The 17,800-nt window shown below is 42.1% G+C and overlaps 1 protein-coding gene across 1 annotated transcript in view; it reads right to left on the reverse strand.

Annotated features, from left to right (window-relative positions):
- Positions 1–504: 504 nt before the first annotated feature.
- The window catches only part of LOC107441364 (uncharacterized), a 28,877-nt gene continuing 11,581 nt past the window's right edge, over positions 505–17,800 (reverse strand). Inside the window, exons 2-3 of the mRNA XM_087156666.1 lie at positions 17,175–17,311; positions 505–14,859 (exon numbers count right to left, since the gene is read on the reverse strand). Coding sequence (XP_087012792.1) covers positions 618–14,859; positions 17,175–17,311 — 14,379 coding nt within the window. The 3' untranslated portion in view covers positions 505–617. The remainder of the gene's footprint in view (positions 14,860–17,174; positions 17,312–17,800) is intronic.

The raw sequence follows: 17,800 nt of genomic DNA on the forward strand, positions 1-17,800 counted from the left end.
ACAAAACTAACTTTTTCACTTTTTTTTAATTTAAGAGAAAGCGGAATTGAAGAGATTAAAAGAACGCAAAATCTAAGTTGGATGTTTCCTTCCACCTGATATATTTTATTTAACTTTGAGATCATGTTATATCTAAAAATTCACGGTCTCTGGAATTTAAAAAAACGTTTTGAAATATGCTTCATTTATTTAAGTAAAAGTTAAACGACAAAAAAAAATTATTTTCATTCAGGTACTCGTCAATAATATTAGTAACTTTACACTAAACATTTTTCAGATTTTCTTAACAAGGTTCATTTTATGATATTTAATAGAACACAATTTGTTCCGTTCCTTTTTAAAACATTTAAAGTAAGTAGAATCAATCGGCCTGATGTGTGTGTTTCATTAGAAGGCTATCGTGGCGGCGACTGGTTTACACCGTGTGCCCAAGCAAGGGTGGCACGGAATTATTTATCTCTTAAAGTAAGTAGAATTCTCAAAATGAAAAAAAAAATATATATATATGCTGCTACAAACATAATTTATTCATACTTTTTTCTCTCCCTAGAATACAAAATGTGAGTAATACAATAAGTAAATACACCTCAACCTAAAATTTAAAAAACAAACAAATATTAAGCTAAAGCTCTGAGGATAGTGTCCATAAAAGCAATACCTCCTTTTCCCGGTGATAGTAATTCAATAAGAGCCGACATTGTTTCCAAGAGTAACTCAACTAAGATTTCTTCTTTAGATAACTTCGATGATCCTGCTCTAATTTGGCTGGCAACGCCAGATAAGGAGTTCGAAAAGGCAGGAAAGTTCATTTTTCCATCACTCATAATACCAGATAGAGCATTTGCCATAGATGCCATTCTCTGTTTTGCTGCTGCTGACATGAACTGTTGCCGTTGAGCTTCTAATTGCTTTTGAGCTTCTTTTTGGCGTTGAGCTTGTACTTGCCGTTGAGCTTGTAATTGCAGTTGAGCTTGTAATTGCTGTTGAGCTTGTACTAGCCGTTGAGCTTCTATTTGCCGTTGAGCTTGTAATTGCCGTTGAGCTTCTACTTGCCGTTGAGTTTGTACTTGATGTTGAGCTTGTACTTGATGTTGAGCTTCTACTTGCCGTTGAGATTCTACTTGCCGTTGAGACTGTACTTGAATTTGAGCTTCTACTTGCCGTTGAGTTTGTACTTGCTGTTGAGCTTCCACTTGCCGTTGAACTTGTACTTGATGTTGATCTTGTACTTGCCGTTGAGTTTCTACTTGCCGTTGAGCTTGTACTTGACGTTGAACTTGTACTTGATGCTCAGCTTGCACTTGAGATTCTTCTTGCCGTTGAACTTGTACTTGATGTTGGGCTTGTACTTGATGTTGAGCTTCTACTTGCCGTTGAGCTTGTACTTGATGTTGAGCTTCTACTTGCCGTTGAACTTGTACTTGGCGTTGAGTTTCTACTTGCCGTTGGGCTTGTACTTGATGTTGAGCTTGTACTTGTCGTTGAACTTGTACTTGATGTTCAGCTTGTACTTGCACTTGAGATTCTTCTTGCCGTTGAACTTGTACTTCATGTTGGACTTGTACTTGATGTTGAGCTTGTACTTGATGTTCAGCTTGTACTTGCACTTGAGATTCTACTTGCCGTTGAACTTGTACTTCATGTTGAGCTTGTACTTGATGTTGAGTTTGTACTTGATGTTCAGCTTGTACTTGCCGTTGAGCTTGCTCTTGTTTCTGAGCTTCTACTTGCCGTTGAGCTTGTGCTTGCCGTTGAGCTTCTAATTGCTTTTGAGCTTGTGCTTGCCGTTGAGCTTCTAATTGAGCTTGTCGTTGAGCTTCTGCTTGCCGTTGAGCTTGTGCTTGTCGTTGAGCTTCTAATTGAGCTTGTCGTTGAGCTTCTGCTTGCCGTTGAGCTTCTGCTTGAGCTTGTCGTTGAGCTTCTGCTTGCCGTTGAGCTTCTAATTGAGCTTGTCGTTGAGCTTCTGCTTGCCGTTGAGCTTCTAATTGAGCTTGTCGTTGAGCTTCTGCTTGTCGTTGAGCTTCTGCTTGCCGTTGAGCTTCTAATTGAGCTTGTCGTTGAGCTTCTGCTTGCCGTTGAGCTTCTGCTTGCCGTTGAGCTTCTAATTGAGCTTGCCGTTGAGCTTCTGCTTGCCGTTGAGCTTCTGCTTGCCGCTGAGCTTCTGCTTGAGCTTGTCGTTGAGCTTCTGCTTGAGCTTGTCGTTGAGCTTCTGCTTGAGCTTGTCGTTGAGCTTCTGCTTGAGCTTGTCGTTGAGCTTCTGCTTGAGCTTGTCGTTGAGCTTCTGCTTGAGCTTGTCGTTGAGCTTCTGCTTGCCGTTGAGCTTGTGCTTGCCGTTGAGCTTGTGCTTGCCGTTGAGCTTCTGCTTGCCGTTGAGCTTCTACCTGCTTCTGAGCTTGTGCTTGCCTTTGAGCTTCTGCTTGCCGTTGAGCTTCTACTTGCTTCTGAGCTTGTGCTTGCCGTTGAGCTTGAACTTGCCGTTCAGTTTGTACTTGCCTTTGAGCTTGTACTTGAATTTGAGCTTCGACTTGCCGTTGAGTTTGTACTTGCTGTTGAGATTCTACTTGCCGTTGAACTTGTACTTGATGTTGAGCTTGAACTTGGTGTTGAGCTTCTACTTGCCGTTGAACTTGTACTTGCCGTTGAGTTTCTACTTGCCGTTGAGCTTGTACTTGATGTTGAGCTTGTACTTGACGTTGAACTTGTACTTGATGTTCAGCTTGTACTTGCACTTGTGATTCTTCTTGCCGTTGAACTTGAACTTGATGTTGGGCTTGTACTTGATGTTCATCTTGTACTTGCACTTGAGATTCTTCTTGCCGTTGAACTTGTACTTCATGTTGGACTTGTACTTGATGTTGAGCTTGTACTTGATGTTCAACTTGTACTTGATGTTCAGCTTGTACTTGCACTTGAGATTCTTCTTGCCGTTGAGCTTGTACTTCATGTTGGACTTGTACTTGATGTTGAGCTTGTACTTGATGTTCAGCTTGTACTTGCACTTGGGATTCTACTTGCCGTTGAACTTGTACTTGATGTTGAGCTTGTACTTGATGTTGAGTTTGTATTTGATGTTCAGCTTGTACTTGCCGTTGAGCTTGCTCTTGTTTTTGAGCTTCTACTTGCCGTTGAGCTTGTGCTTGCCGTTGAGCTTCTAATTGCTTTTGAGCTTGTGCTTGCCGTTGAGCTTGTGCTTGTCGTTGAGCTTCTGCTTGCCGTTGAGCTTGTGCTTGTCGTTGAGCTTCTAATTGAGCTTGTCGTTGAGCTTGTGCTTGTCGTTGAGCTTCTAATTGAGCTTGTCGTTGAGCTTGTGCTTGTCGTTGAGCTTCTAATTGAGCTTGTCGTTGAGCTTGTGCTTGCCGTTGAGCTTCTAATTGAGCTTGTCGTTGAGCTTCTGCTTGCCGTTGAGCTTCTAATTGAGCTTGTCGTTGAGCTTCTGCTTGCCGTTGAGCTTCTAATTGAGCTTGTCGTTGAGCTTCTGCTTGCCGTTGAGCTTCCGCTTGCCGTTGAGCTTCTGCTTGCCGCTGAGCTTCTGCTTGAGCTTGTCGTTGAGCTTCTGCTTGAGCTTGCCGTTGAGCTTCTGCTTGAGCTTGCCGTTGAGCTTCTGCTTGAGCTTGTCGTTGAGCTTCTGCTTGAGCTTGTCGTTGAGCCTCTACTTGCTTCTGAGCTTGTGCTTGCCTTTGAGCTTCTGCCTGCCGTTGAGCTTCTACTTGCTTCTGAGCTTGTGCTTGCCGTTGAGCTTGTGCTTGCTGTTGTGCTTGAACTTGCCGTTGAGCTTGTACTTGAATTTGAGCTTCGACTTGCCGTTGAGTTTGTACTTGCTGTTGAGATTCTACTTGCCGTTGAACTTGTACTTGATGTTGAGCTTGTACTTGGTGTTGAGCTTCTACTTGCCGTTGAACTTGTACTTGCCGTTGAGTTTCAACTTGCCGTTCAGCTTGTACTTGATGCTGAGCTTGTACTTGACGTTGAACTTGTTCTTGACGTTCAGCTTGTACTTGCACTTGTGATTCTTCTTGCCGTTGAACTTGTACTTGATGTTGGGCTTGTACTTGATGTTGAGCTTGTACTTGATGTTCATCTTGTACTTGCACTTGAGATTCTTCTTGCCGTTGAACTTGCACTTCATGTTGGACTTGTACTTGATGTTGAGCTTGTACTTGATGTTCATCTTGTACTTGCACTTGAGATTCTACTTGCCGTTGAACTTGTACTTCATGTTGGATTTGTACTTGATGTTGAGCTTGTACTTGATGTTCATCTTGTACTTGCACTTGAGATTCTTCTTGCCGTTGAACTTGTACTTCATGTTGGACTTGTACTTGATGTTGAGCTTGTACTTGATGTTGAACTTGTACTTGATGTTCAACTTGTACTTGATGTTCAGCTTGTACTTGCACTTGAGATTCTACTTGCCGTTGTACTTGTACTTGATGTTGAGCTTGTACTTGATGTTGAGCTTGTACTTGATGTTGAGTTTGTACTTGATGTTCAGCTTGTACTTGCCGTTGAACTTGTACTTGATGTTGAGCTTGTACTTGTCGTTGAGCTTGTGCTTGCCGTTGAGCTTCTAATTGCTTTTGAGCTTGTGCTTGCCGTTGAGCTTCTATTTGCTTTTGAGCTTGTGCTTGCCGTTGAGCTTCTAATTGAGCCTCTGCTTGCCGTTGAGCTTCTAATTGAGCTTGTCGTTGAGCTTCTGCTTGCCGTTGAGCTTCTGCTTGCCGTTGAGCTTCTAATTGAGCTTGTCGTTGAGCTTCTGCTTGCCGTTGAGCTTCTTCTTGAGCTTGTCGTTGAGCTTCTGCTTGCCGTTGAGCTTCTAATTGAGCTTGTCGTTGAGCTTCTGCTTGCCGTTGAGCTTCTGCTTGCCGTTGAGCTTCTAATTGCTTTTGAGCTTCTTTTTGGCGTTGAGCTTGTACTTGCCGTTGAGCTTGTAATTGCAGTTGAGCTTGTAATTGCTGTTGAGCTTGTACTAGCCGTTGAGCTTCTATTTGCCGTTGAGCTTGTAATTGCCGTTGAGCTTCTACTTGCCGTTGAGTTTGTACTTGATGTTGAGCTTGTACTTGATGTTGAGCTTCTACTTGCCGTTGAGATTCTACTTGCCGTTGAGACTGTACTTGAATTTGAGCTTCTACTTGCCGTTGAGTTTGTACTTGCTGTTGAGCTTCCACTTGCCGTTGAACTTGTACTTGATGTTGATCTTGTACTTGCCGTTGAGTTTCTACTTGCCGTTGAGCTTGTACTTGACGTTGAACTTGTACTTGATGCTCAGCTTGCACTTGAGATTCTTCTTGCCGTTGAACTTGTACTTGATGTTGGGCTTGTACTTGATGTTGAGCTTCTACTTGCCGTTGAGCTTGTACTTGATGTTGAGCTTCTACTTGCCGTTGAACTTGTACTTGGCGTTGAGTTTCTACTTGCCGTTGGGCTTGTACTTGATGTTGAGCTTGTACTTGTCGTTGAACTTGTACTTGATGTTCAGCTTGTACTTGCACTTGAGATTCTTCTTGCCGTTGAACTTGTACTTCATGTTGGACTTGTACTTGATGTTGAGCTTGTACTTGATGTTCAGCTTGTACTTGCACTTGAGATTCTACTTGCCGTTGAACTTGTACTTCATGTTGAGCTTGTACTTGATGTTGAGTTTGTACTTGATGTTCAGCTTGTACTTGCCGTTGAGCTTGCTCTTGTTTCTGAGCTTCTACTTGCCGTTGAGCTTGTGCTTGCCGTTGAGCTTCTAATTGCTTTTGAGCTTGTGCTTGCCGTTGAGCTTCTAATTGAGCTTGTCGTTGAGCTTCTGCTTGCCGTTGAGCTTGTGCTTGTCGTTGAGCTTCTAATTGAGCTTGTCGTTGAGCTTCTGCTTGCCGTTGAGCTTCTGCTTGAGCTTGTCGTTGAGCTTCTGCTTGCCGTTGAGCTTCTAATTGAGCTTGTCGTTGAGCTTCTGCTTGCCGTTGAGCTTCTAATTGAGCTTGTCGTTGAGCTTCTGCTTGTCGTTGAGCTTCTGCTTGCCGTTGAGCTTCTAATTGAGCTTGTCGTTGAGCTTCTGCTTGCCGTTGAGCTTCTGCTTGCCGTTGAGCTTCTAATTGAGCTTGCCGTTGAGCTTCTGCTTGCCGTTGAGCTTCTGCTTGCCGCTGAGCTTCTGCTTGAGCTTGTCGTTGAGCTTCTGCTTGAGCTTGTCGTTGAGCTTCTGCTTGAGCTTGTCGTTGAGCTTCTGCTTGAGCTTGTCGTTGAGCTTCTGCTTGAGCTTGTCGTTGAGCTTCTGCTTGAGCTTGTCGTTGAGCTTCTGCTTGCCGTTGAGCTTGTGCTTGCCGTTGAGCTTGTGCTTGCCGTTGAGCTTCTGCTTGCCGTTGAGCTTCTACCTGCTTCTGAGCTTGTGCTTGCCTTTGAGCTTCTGCTTGCCGTTGAGCTTCTACTTGCTTCTGAGCTTGTGCTTGCCGTTGAGCTTGAACTTGCCGTTCAGTTTGTACTTGCCTTTGAGCTTGTACTTGAATTTGAGCTTCGACTTGCCGTTGAGTTTGTACTTGCTGTTGAGATTCTACTTGCCGTTGAACTTGTACTTGATGTTGAGCTTGAACTTGGTGTTGAGCTTCTACTTGCCGTTGAACTTGTACTTGCCGTTGAGTTTCTACTTGCCGTTGAGCTTGTACTTGATGTTGAGCTTGTACTTGACGTTGAACTTGTACTTGATGTTCAGCTTGTACTTGCACTTGTGATTCTTCTTGCCGTTGAACTTGAACTTGATGTTGGGCTTGTACTTGATGTTCATCTTGTACTTGCACTTGAGATTCTTCTTGCCGTTGAACTTGTACTTCATGTTGGACTTGTACTTGATGTTGAGCTTGTACTTGATGTTCAACTTGTACTTGATGTTCAGCTTGTACTTGCACTTGAGATTCTTCTTGCCGTTGAGCTTGTACTTCATGTTGGACTTGTACTTGATGTTGAGCTTGTACTTGATGTTCAGCTTGTACTTGCACTTGGGATTCTACTTGCCGTTGAACTTGTACTTGATGTTGAGCTTGTACTTGATGTTGAGTTTGTATTTGATGTTCAGCTTGTACTTGCCGTTGAGCTTGCTCTTGTTTTTGAGCTTCTACTTGCCGTTGAGCTTGTGCTTGCCGTTGAGCTTCTAATTGCTTTTGAGCTTGTGCTTGCCGTTGAGCTTGTGCTTGTCGTTGAGCTTCTGCTTGCCGTTGAGCTTGTGCTTGTCGTTGAGCTTCTAATTGAGCTTGTCGTTGAGCTTGTGCTTGTCGTTGAGCTTCTAATTGAGCTTGTCGTTGAGCTTGTGCTTGTCGTTGAGCTTCTAATTGAGCTTGTCGTTGAGCTTGTGCTTGCCGTTGAGCTTCTAATTGAGCTTGTCGTTGAGCTTCTGCTTGCCGTTGAGCTTCTAATTGAGCTTGTCGTTGAGCTTCTGCTTGCCGTTGAGCTTCTAATTGAGCTTGTCGTTGAGCTTCTGCTTGCCGTTGAGCTTCCGCTTGCCGTTGAGCTTCTGCTTGCCGCTGAGCTTCTGCTTGAGCTTGTCGTTGAGCTTCTGCTTGAGCTTGCCGTTGAGCTTCTGCTTGAGCTTGCCGTTGAGCTTCTGCTTGAGCTTGTCGTTGAGCTTCTGCTTGAGCTTGTCGTTGAGCCTCTACTTGCTTCTGAGCTTGTGCTTGCCTTTGAGCTTCTGCCTGCCGTTGAGCTTCTACTTGCTTCTGAGCTTGTGCTTGCCGTTGAGCTTGTGCTTGCTGTTGTGCTTGAACTTGCCGTTGAGCTTGTACTTGAATTTGAGCTTCGACTTGCCGTTGAGTTTGTACTTGCTGTTGAGATTCTACTTGCCGTTGAACTTGTACTTGATGTTGAGCTTGTACTTGGTGTTGAGCTTCTACTTGCCGTTGAACTTGTACTTGCCGTTGAGTTTCAACTTGCCGTTGAGCTTGTACTTGATGCTGAGCTTGTACTTGACGTTGAACTTGTTCTTGACGTTCAGCTTGTACTTGCACTTGTGATTCTTCTTGCCGTTGAACTTGTACTTGATGTTGGGCTTGTACTTGATGTTGAGCTTGTACTTGATGTTCATCTTGTACTTGCACTTGAGATTCTTCTTGCCGTTGAACTTGCACTTCATGTTGGACTTGTACTTGATGTTGAGCTTGTACTTGATGTTCATCTTGTACTTGCACTTGAGATTCTACTTGCCGTTGAACTTGTACTTCATGTTGGATTTGTACTTGATGTTGAGCTTGTACTTGATGTTCATCTTGTACTTGCACTTGAGATTCTTCTTGCCGTTGAACTTGTACTTCATGTTGGACTTGTACTTGATGTTGAGCTTGTACTTGATGTTGAACTTGTACTTGATGTTCAACTTGTACTTGATGTTCAGCTTGTACTTGCACTTGAGATTCTACTTGCCGTTGTACTTGTACTTGATGTTGAGCTTGTACTTGATGTTGAGCTTGTACTTGATGTTGAGTTTGTACTTGATGTTCAGCTTGTACTTGCCGTTGAACTTGTACTTGATGTTGAGCTTGTACTTGTCGTTGAGCTTGTGCTTGCCGTTGAGCTTCTAATTGCTTTTGAGCTTGTGCTTGCCGTTGAGCTTCTATTTGCTTTTGAGCTTGTGCTTGCCGTTGAGCTTCTAATTGAGCCTCTGCTTGCCGTTGAGCTTCTAATTGAGCTTGTCGTTGAGCTTCTGCTTGCCGTTGAGCTTCTGCTTGCCGTTGAGCTTCTAATTGAGCTTGTCGTTGAGCTTCTGCTTGCCGTTGAGCTTCTTCTTGAGCTTGTCGTTGAGCTTCTGCTTGCCGTTGAGCTTCTAATTGAGCTTGTCGTTGAGCTTCTGCTTGCCGTTGAGCTTCTGCTTGTCGTTGAGCTTCTAATTGAGCTTGTCGTTGAGCTTCTGCCTGCCGTTGAGCTTGTCGTTGAGCTTCTGCTTGCCGCTGAGCTTCTGCTTGCCGTTGAGCTTCTGCTTGAGCTTGTCGTTGAGCTTCAGCTTGCCGTTGAGCTTCTGCTTGTCGTTGAGCTTCTAATTGAGCTTGTCGTTGAGCTTCTGCCTGCCGTTGAGCTTCTAATTGAGCTTGTCGTTGAGCTTCTGCCTGCCGTTGAGCTTCTGCTTGCCGCTGAGCTTCTGCTTGCCGTTGAGCTTCTGCTTGAGCTTGTCGTTGAGCTTCTGCTTGCCGTTGAGCTTCTGCTTGCTTCTGAGCTTGTGCTTGCCGTTGAGCTTCTGCTTGTTTCTGAGCTTGTGCTTGCCGTTGAGCTTGTGCTTGCCGTTGAGCTTCTACTTGCTTCTGAGCTTGTGCTTGCCGTTGAGCTTGTGCTTGCCGTTGATCTTGAACTTGCCGTTCAGTTTGTACTTGCCGTTGAGCTTGTACTTGAATTTGAGTTTCGACTTGCCGTTGAGTTTGTACTTGCTTTTGAGATTCTACTTGCCGTTGAACTTGTACTTGATGTTGAGCTTGTACTTGATGTTGAGCTTCTACTTGCCGTTGAACTTGCACTTGCCGTTGAGTTTCTACTTGGCGTTGAACTTGTACTTGATGTTCAGCTTGTACTTGCACTTGTGATTCTTCTTGCCGTTGAACTTGTACTTCATGTTGAACTTGTACTTGATGTTGAGCTTGTACTTGATGTTCAGCTTGTACTTGCACTTGAGATTCTTCTTGCCGTTGAACTTGTACTTCATGTTGCTCTTGTACTTGATGTTGAGCTTGTACTTGATGTTGAGCTTGTACTTGCACTTGAGATTCTACTTGCCGTTGAACTTGTACTTGATGTTGAGCTTGTACTTGATGTTGAGCTTGTACTTGATGTTGAGTTTGTACTTGATGTTGAGTTTGTACTTGATGTTGAGTTTGTACTTGATGTTCAGCTTGTATTTGCCGTTGAACTTGTACTTGATGTTCAGCTTGTACTTGTCGTTGAGCTTGCTCTTGTCTTTGAGCTTCCACTTGCCGTTGAGCTTGTGCTTGCCGTTGAGCTTCTAATTGCTTTTGAGCTTGAGCTTGCCGTTGAGCTTCCAATTGCTTTTGAGCTTGTGCTTGCCGTTGAGCTTCTAATTGAGCTTGTCGTTGAGCTTCTGCTTGTCGTTGAGCTTCTAATTGAGCTTGTCGTTGAGCTTCTGCTTGCCGTTGAGCTTCTAATTGAGCTTGCCGTTGAGCTTCTGCTTGCCGTTGAGCTTCTGCTTGCCGTTGAGCTTCTGCTTGCCGTTGAGCTTGTCGTTGAGCTTCTGCTTGCCGTTGAGCTTCTAGTTGAGCTTGTCGTTGAGCTTCTGCTTGCCGTTGAGCTTCTAGTTGAGCTTGTCGTTGAGCTTCTGCTTGCCGTTGAGCTTCTGCTTGCCGTTGAGCTTCTAGTTGAGCTTGTCGTTGAGCTTCTGCTTGCCGTTGAGCTTCTGCCTGCCGTTGAGCTTCTAATTGAGCTTGTCGTTGAGCTTCTGCTTGCCTTTGAGCTTCTGCTTGCCGTTGAGCTTCAGCTTGAGCTTGTCGTTGAGCTTCTGCTTGCCGTTGGGCTTCTAATTGAGCTTGTCGTTGAGCTTCTGCTTGCCGTTGAGCTTCTAATTGAGCTTGTCGTTGAGCTTCTGCTTGCCGTTGAGCTTCAGCCTGAGCTTGTCGTTGAGCTTCTGCTTGCCGTTGAGCTTGACGTTGAGCTTCTGCTTGCCGTTGAGCTTCTAATTGAGCTTGTCGTTGGGCTTGTGCTTGCCGTTGAGCTTCTGCTTGCCGTTGAGCTTGTGCTTGCCGTTCAGCTTGAACTTGCTGTTGAGCTTGTACTTGCCGTTGAGTTTGTACTTGAATTTGAGCTTCGACTTGCCGTTGAGTTTGTACTTGCTTTTGGGCTTCTTCTTGCCGTTGAACTTGTACTTGCCGTTGAGTTTCTACTTGCCGTTGAGCTTGTACTTGATGTTGGGCTTGTACTTGATGTTGAACTTGTACTTGATGTTGAGCTTGTACTTGATGTTCAGCTTGTACTTGCACTTGAGATTCTTCTTGCCGTTGAACTTGTACTTCATGTTGCTCTTGTACTTGATGTTGAGCTTGTACGTGATGTTGAGCTTGTACTTGATGTTGAGCTTGTACTTGATGTTGAGCTTGTACTTGCACTTGAGATTCTACTTGCCGTTGAACTTGTACTTGATGTTCAGCTTGTACTTGCACTTGAGATTCTTCTTGCCGTTGAACTTGTACTTGATGTTCAGCTTGTACTTGATGTTGAGTTTGTTCTTGATGTTCTGTTTGTACTTGCCGTTGAATTTGTACTTGATGTTCAGCTTGTACTTGCCGTTGAGCTTGCTCTTGTCTTTGAGCTTCTACTTGCCGTTGAGCTTGTGCTTGCCGTTGAGCTTCCAATTGCTTTTGAGCTTGTGCTTGTCGTTGAGCTTCTGCTTGCCGTTGAGCTTCTAATTGAGCTTGACGTTGAGCTTCTGCTTGCCGTTGAGCTTCTAATTGAGCTTGCCGTTGAGCTTCTGCTTGCCGTTGAGCTTCTAATTGAGCTTGTCGTTGAGCTTCTGCTTGCCGTTGAGCTTCTAATTGAGCTTGTCGTTGAGCTTCTGCTTGCCGTTGAGCTTCTAATTGAGCTTGCCGTTGAGCTTCTGCTTGCCGTTGAGCTTCTAATTGAGCTTGTCGTTGAGCTTCTGCTTGCCGTTGAGCTTCTAATTGAGCTTGTCGTTGGGCTTCTGCTTGTCGTTGAGCTTCTAATTGAGCTTGCTTTTGACGTTGAGCTTCTGCTTGCCGTTGAGCTTCTAATTGAGCTTGTCTTTGAGCTTCTGCTTGCCGTTGGGCTTCTGCTTGTCGTTGAGCTTCTAATTGAGCTTGCTTTTGACGTTGAGCTTCTGCTTGCCGTTGAGCTTCTAATTGAGCTTGCTTTTGCCGTTGAGCTTCTAATTGAGCTTGTCGCTGAGCTTGTGCTTGCCGTTGAGCTTCTAATTGAGCTTGTCGCTGAACTTCTGCTTGCCGTTGAGCTTGTGCTTGCCGTTGAGCTTGTGCTTGCCGTTGAGCTTCTACTTGCAGTTGAGCTTGTGCTTGCCGTTGAGCTTGAACTTGCCGTTGAGCTTGTACTTGCCGTTGAGTTTGTACTTGTCGTTGAGTTTGTACTTGTCGTTGAGTTTGTGCTTGCCGTTGAACTTGTACTTGCTTTTGCGCTTGTACTTGATGTTCAGCTTGTACTTGCACTTGAGATTCTACTTGCCGTTGAACTTGTACTTCATGTTGGACTTGTACTTGATGTTGAACTTGTACTTGATGTTGAGCTTGTACTTGATGTTCAGCTTGTACTTGCACTTGAGATTCTTCTTGCCGTTGAACTTGTACTTGATGTTGGGCTTGTACTTGATGTTGAGCTTGTACTTGATGTTCAGCTTGTACTTGCACTTGAGATTCTACTTGCCGTTGAATTTGTACTTGATGTTGAGCTTGCACTTGATGTTGAGCTTGTACTTGATGTTGAGCTTGTACTTGATGTTCAGTTTGTTCTTGATGTTCAGTTTGTACTTGCCGTTGAACTTGTGCTTGATGTTCAGCTTGTACTTGCCGTTGAGCTTGCTCTTGTCTTTGAGCTTCTACTTGCCGTTGAGCTTGTGCTTGCCGCTGAGCTTCTAATTGCTTTTGAGCTTGTGCTTGTCGTTGAGCTTCTTCTTGCCGTTGAGCTTCTAATTGAGCTTGTCGTTGAGCTTCTGCTTGTCGTTGAGCTTCTGCTTGCCGTTGAGCTTCTAATTGAGCTTGTCGTTGAGCTTCTGCTTGCCGTTGGGCTTCTGCTTGTCGTTGAGCTTCTAATTGAGCTTGTTTTTGACGTTGAGCTTCTGCTTGCCGTTGAGCTTCTGCTTGCCGTTGAGCTTCTAATTGAGCTTGTCGTTGAGCTTCTGCTTGCCGTTGAGCTTCTAATTGAGCTTGTCGTTGAGCTTCTGCTTGCCGTTGAGCTTCTAATTGAGCTTGTCGTTGAGCTTCTGCTTGCCGTTGAGCTTCTAATTGAGCTTGTCGTTGAGCTTCTGCTTGCCGTTGAGCTTCTGCTTGCCGTTGGGCTTCTGCTTGTCGTTGAGCTTCTAATTGAGCTTGCTTTTGACGTTGAGCTTCTAATTGAGCTTGTCGTTGAGCTTCTGCTTGTCGTTGAGCTTCTAATTGAGCTTGCTTTTGTCGTTGAGCTTCTAATTGAGCTTGCTTTTGTCGTTGAGCTTCTACTTGAGCTTGTCGCTGAGCTTCTGCTTGCCGTTGAGCTTCTAATTGAGCTTGCCGCTGAGCTTCTGCTTGCCGTTGAGCTTGTGCTTGCTTTTGAGCTTGTGCTTGCTTTTGAGCTTGTGCTTGCCGTTGAGCTTGTGCTTGCCGTTGAGCTTCTGCTTGCCGTTGAGCTTGTGCTTGCCGTTGAGCTTGTACTTGCCGTTGAGCTTGTACTTGATGTTCAGCTTGTACTTGCACTTGAGATTCTACTTGCCGTTGAACTTGTACTTGATGTTGAGCTTGTACTTGATGTTGAGCTTGTACTTGATGTTGAGCTTGTACTTGACGTTGAGCTTGTACTTGATGTTGAGCTTGTACTTGATGTTGAGCTTGTACTTGCTGTTGTACTTGTTCTTGATGTTCATCTTGTACTTGCACTTGAGATTCTTCTTGGCGTTGAACTTGTACTTGATGTTGGGCTTGTACTTGATGTTGAGCTTGTACTTGATGTTGAACTTGTACTTGATGTTCATCTTGTTCTTGCCGTTGAACTTGTACTTGATGTTCAGTTTGTACTTGCACTTGAGATTCTACTTGCCGCTGAACTTGTACTTGATGTTGAGCTTGTACTTGCCGTTGAACTTGTACTTGATGCTCTTCTTGTACTTGCACTTGAGATTCTTCTTGTCGTTGAACCTGTACTTCATGTTGGGCTTGTACTTGATGTTGGGCTTGTACTTGATGTTGAGCTTGTACTTGCCGTTGATCTTGTACTTGATGTTCAGCTTGTACTTGCACTTGAGATTCTACTTGCCGTTGAACTTGTACTTGATGTTGAGCTTGTACTTGATGTTGAGCTTGAACTTGATGTTGAGTTTGTACTTGATGTTCAGCTTGTACTTGCCGTTGAGCTTGCTCTTGTCTTTGAGCTTCTATTTGCCGTTGAGCTTGTGCTTGTCGTTGAGCTTGAGCTTGCCGTTGAGCTTGTGCTTGCCTTTGAGCTTCTAATTGCTTTTGAGCTTGTGCTTGCCGTTGAGCTTGTGCTTGCCGTTGAGCTTCTGCTTGCCGTTGAGATTCTAATTGCTTTTGAGCTTGTGCTTGCCGTTGAGCTTCTAATTGAGCTTGTCGTTGAGCTTCTGCTTGCCGTTGTGCTTCTAATTGAGCTTCTGCTTGCCGTTGAGCCTCTAAAGCAGCCTGTTCTTCCAAGGCAATCTTTTTCCCCAAGGCAATCTTTTCTTCCAGTGCAGCTTTTTCTTCTAATGCTATTTGTTCTTCTAAAGCAGCTTCTTCCATTTCTTCTATTTTTTCTACGACTTCATTATTATACATTACAATTGTCATTTCTTTTACTGATTCGATGAAGTTATCATCTGTTGAACCCGTACACTCTTCAAACGCAGCGGCGAGAGCTTGTATCGCACAGTCGAGACCAAAAGTGATGTCATTTCCGGCCTCAAATTGTTCACTAATTGCTTCAGCAATTTTAGTTGCCATGTGATGTTTTATTCTACTTGGTTTAGCCTTTTTCCTATATAACCTTCCAATTCCATTTAAAGATTCAGTAAATTCTCTTTCTTTGTCAGTTTTTAGTACGTCACATTTTCTGAGGTAATTAACGAACCGATCTATAAAGTAGAAGGCCAGTCCCTCTTCTTGAAAAAGAGCTTTGGATATTGCGGCGCTCTCTGTTGTCGCTACTAGAGCGCCAAGCAGAAGAGTTGCTACCGGAAACCAGTACATCTTGTTGTATCTCTAAGGCACTACTCTGCGGCTTTTATATTACCAAAATCCTCGTAATTAGATTTAACGAATCGCGTGTTTTCCATTACTTTAATTCAAAATAAACACATCATTATTCACGGTTAATTCAAAACAAACATTGCTTCACTCAGTCTTCTTTCGTATAGTTTACTGAAATGTAAATAAAAAGTCTCTGTTCTGGAAGAAAATGTTTTGTTGGATATTTTATTGCGAAATCTCTTTTAGTATGACAAACAATCTGCAAAATGCGATAATATTTTAATTCGGAATATATTAAATTTTCTCGGTCGAATATCCTCATGGTTTATGTTAAAGCGGCATTGATAAATGTGATAATTTTAGATGATATTAATACATAAGAAAAGATTCCGTTTGAGTGTTGTTGTTTTACTTTATTTTGTCTGTTTGAAAAGGTAATTCGATTTCTCGAATTTCTTGAACTATTATTTTGCCCGTAACTTTCCCTCCCCTTAACCTTATTTATTTATTTAAACAATGCTAAACTACTTTCATTATTGTTTTGCAAGCACAAAATGTTGTTTGAAGCAAAAAGCCGACTACAAGAGAAAAAAATTGTTTTTAATCGATACACGGATTTTCAATTAAACAGTCTGAGCAGTGTGCAAAGTGAAAAGGGGAACATCCTGAGCAACTTTTGATCTGATGATCGGATTATCAAGCTCTAGGTTTTAATTTAAATGGTTCGAGGACCTGACCTCTCTGCTAATTAATTGTCGGACGATATTTTAAGTTGTGAAATCAGACAAAAAAAACTTTCTCTTATTAAACATATCTTTTTTTCGACGAATTCCTATTCTTCAAAATAAGTGTGACCGAAATTCCGAAATATCGGGTCCCAAAACTTCCTTCAATGGAGCATTCGTAAGCTTTTACCCCTTTATGTTCTATTCACTTTTTTCGTATTTTGAAAAAAAAAAATTTTATCGAATATTTTAAAAAGAGCAATTTGTAAGATTTTCGTATTTTGTTGTTTGAAATTAAATAAAAAAATTGTGTTTTATAATTCGAAATTTGTTTAACTATTATTAAATAAAATAATTATTAAATCCTTATGCGGTGGATTATCTGAAATGAGGTAGTTATCATAACGTTCTACAGTGGAGCGTCAGTAATGGAATCGGTGTATCGCTATGGCCAGAATGCTCAGAGTAAAGTCAAATTTCTTGATGGTTTTCCATTGATGGACCAATATAATCTTGATGGTAACCATCAATAATTAAATCAAGAGCCATTATGTTTTTTGATGGCAAACAACATAAGTAACCATCACCCCAATGTAGGAATTCGGACTGATTTATGATGACCCAACATTAAACAAAACAAAAAAATTCTTTTGATTTTATATTCCTGCTAAACCAACAAGAATTATCAATAAACCGTCACGAAAATTGCTTTGTTGCACCTTTATGTACCATTACGAATTACCATCATAGTATCTTAGAAATCAAATGTTTGAACGATCATGAGCAACCATCATTCCAAGGTAAGAATTCGGACTGATTTATGATGGTCTACTAATGTAAAAAAATTTTTTTTAATGGTATATTTCTGAGAACCAACAAAAATTTCCATCAAACCATCATAGATTGTTGGTTCATGAGAACCAAACCTCTCTTGATGATTAACCATTATAGTGTTAAAGTATCATTTTCCATCATAGAATAATGGAAGTTTGTGGGCATATCAAAAACCATGAACGCATAATTGAAAATGTCGGGTGATGGTAACCATCAAATGATGTAGAACCATCATGAATCGCACTGCAAAGTGTTCCGTCAAAGGGTTTCCCCGAGAGTTATTATGAAAACCAATCTATTATTATTATTTTGGTATTTCGTTTATTTTTATGATGTTAGAGCAAATTGCCGATGAAAAAATAAATAAAAAATAAAAATTGTTATTTTTCAATATCATAAAATAAATTATGTATAAAAAAATTTGAATTATATATATATATATATATATATATATATATATATATATATATATATATATATATATATATATATATATATCCTTCCTTCCTCAATGGCACGACAGCCTCGGGTGGGCCCTGGCCTTCTCAATCAAGTTCCTCCAGGCCTGCCTCCGCCTGGCAGTTGTCTTCCAGTTTGAGACTTTTAAGACTGAAAGTCTCTTTCCACGCAGTCGGCCCATCTCAGCTTTGGTCGACCTCTGGGCTTTGATCCGATGGGCTGAGCCAAAAAGATTATGTTTGTCGAACGCTCTCTGTTCATTCGAATGATGTGACCAGCCCATTTAATTCTTCGGATTTTTACATACTTGACAACATCAGGCTCTCTAAAAGCCCGATAGAGTTCTGAGTTTGAACGTCTGTACCAAGTACCATCAACTTGTTTGCCCTCAAAAATGGATCCTAGGATCCGACATTCGAAGATTCCCAAGGAATTCTCATCTTTCTGTGTTGTTGTCCAAGTTTCTGAGGCATATGTTAGGATAGGTCTGATTAAGCATTTATAAATTAACAGTTTAGTATCTCTTTTTAGTAGGTTTGATTTTAAATATTTTTTTAATCCATAAAAACATTTACTTGCACTATTGATTCTTCTTTGTATTTCTTGTGCGATATTGCCATTAACGTTGACTTCAGAACCAAGATAAAGAAAACTGTTTACTTTTTCAAACTTATCTTCACCAATTTGCAAGTGAGTTGTAGAATCAGTTATTTTGGTGCATTGCATATACTTGGTTTTCTCCTGGTTAATATATATATATATATATATATATATATATATATATATATATATATATATATATATATATATCTTGACACAATAGTCTGAAATGACTCCAAATTTTTATTTATTTATTATTTTTTGTCTCTTCTGGTGGCTTTATGTTATTAATTTAATCAAAACACATTTTAACAATTCATCCCATAAAATATA

The sequence above is a fragment of the Parasteatoda tepidariorum genome, chromosome 2, assembly GCF_982258835.1.
Source record: "Parasteatoda tepidariorum strain Cologne lab strain chromosome 2, Ptep-v5.0, whole genome shotgun sequence".
Classification (NCBI taxonomy): Eukaryota; Metazoa; Arthropoda; class Arachnida; order Araneae; family Theridiidae; genus Parasteatoda; species Parasteatoda tepidariorum.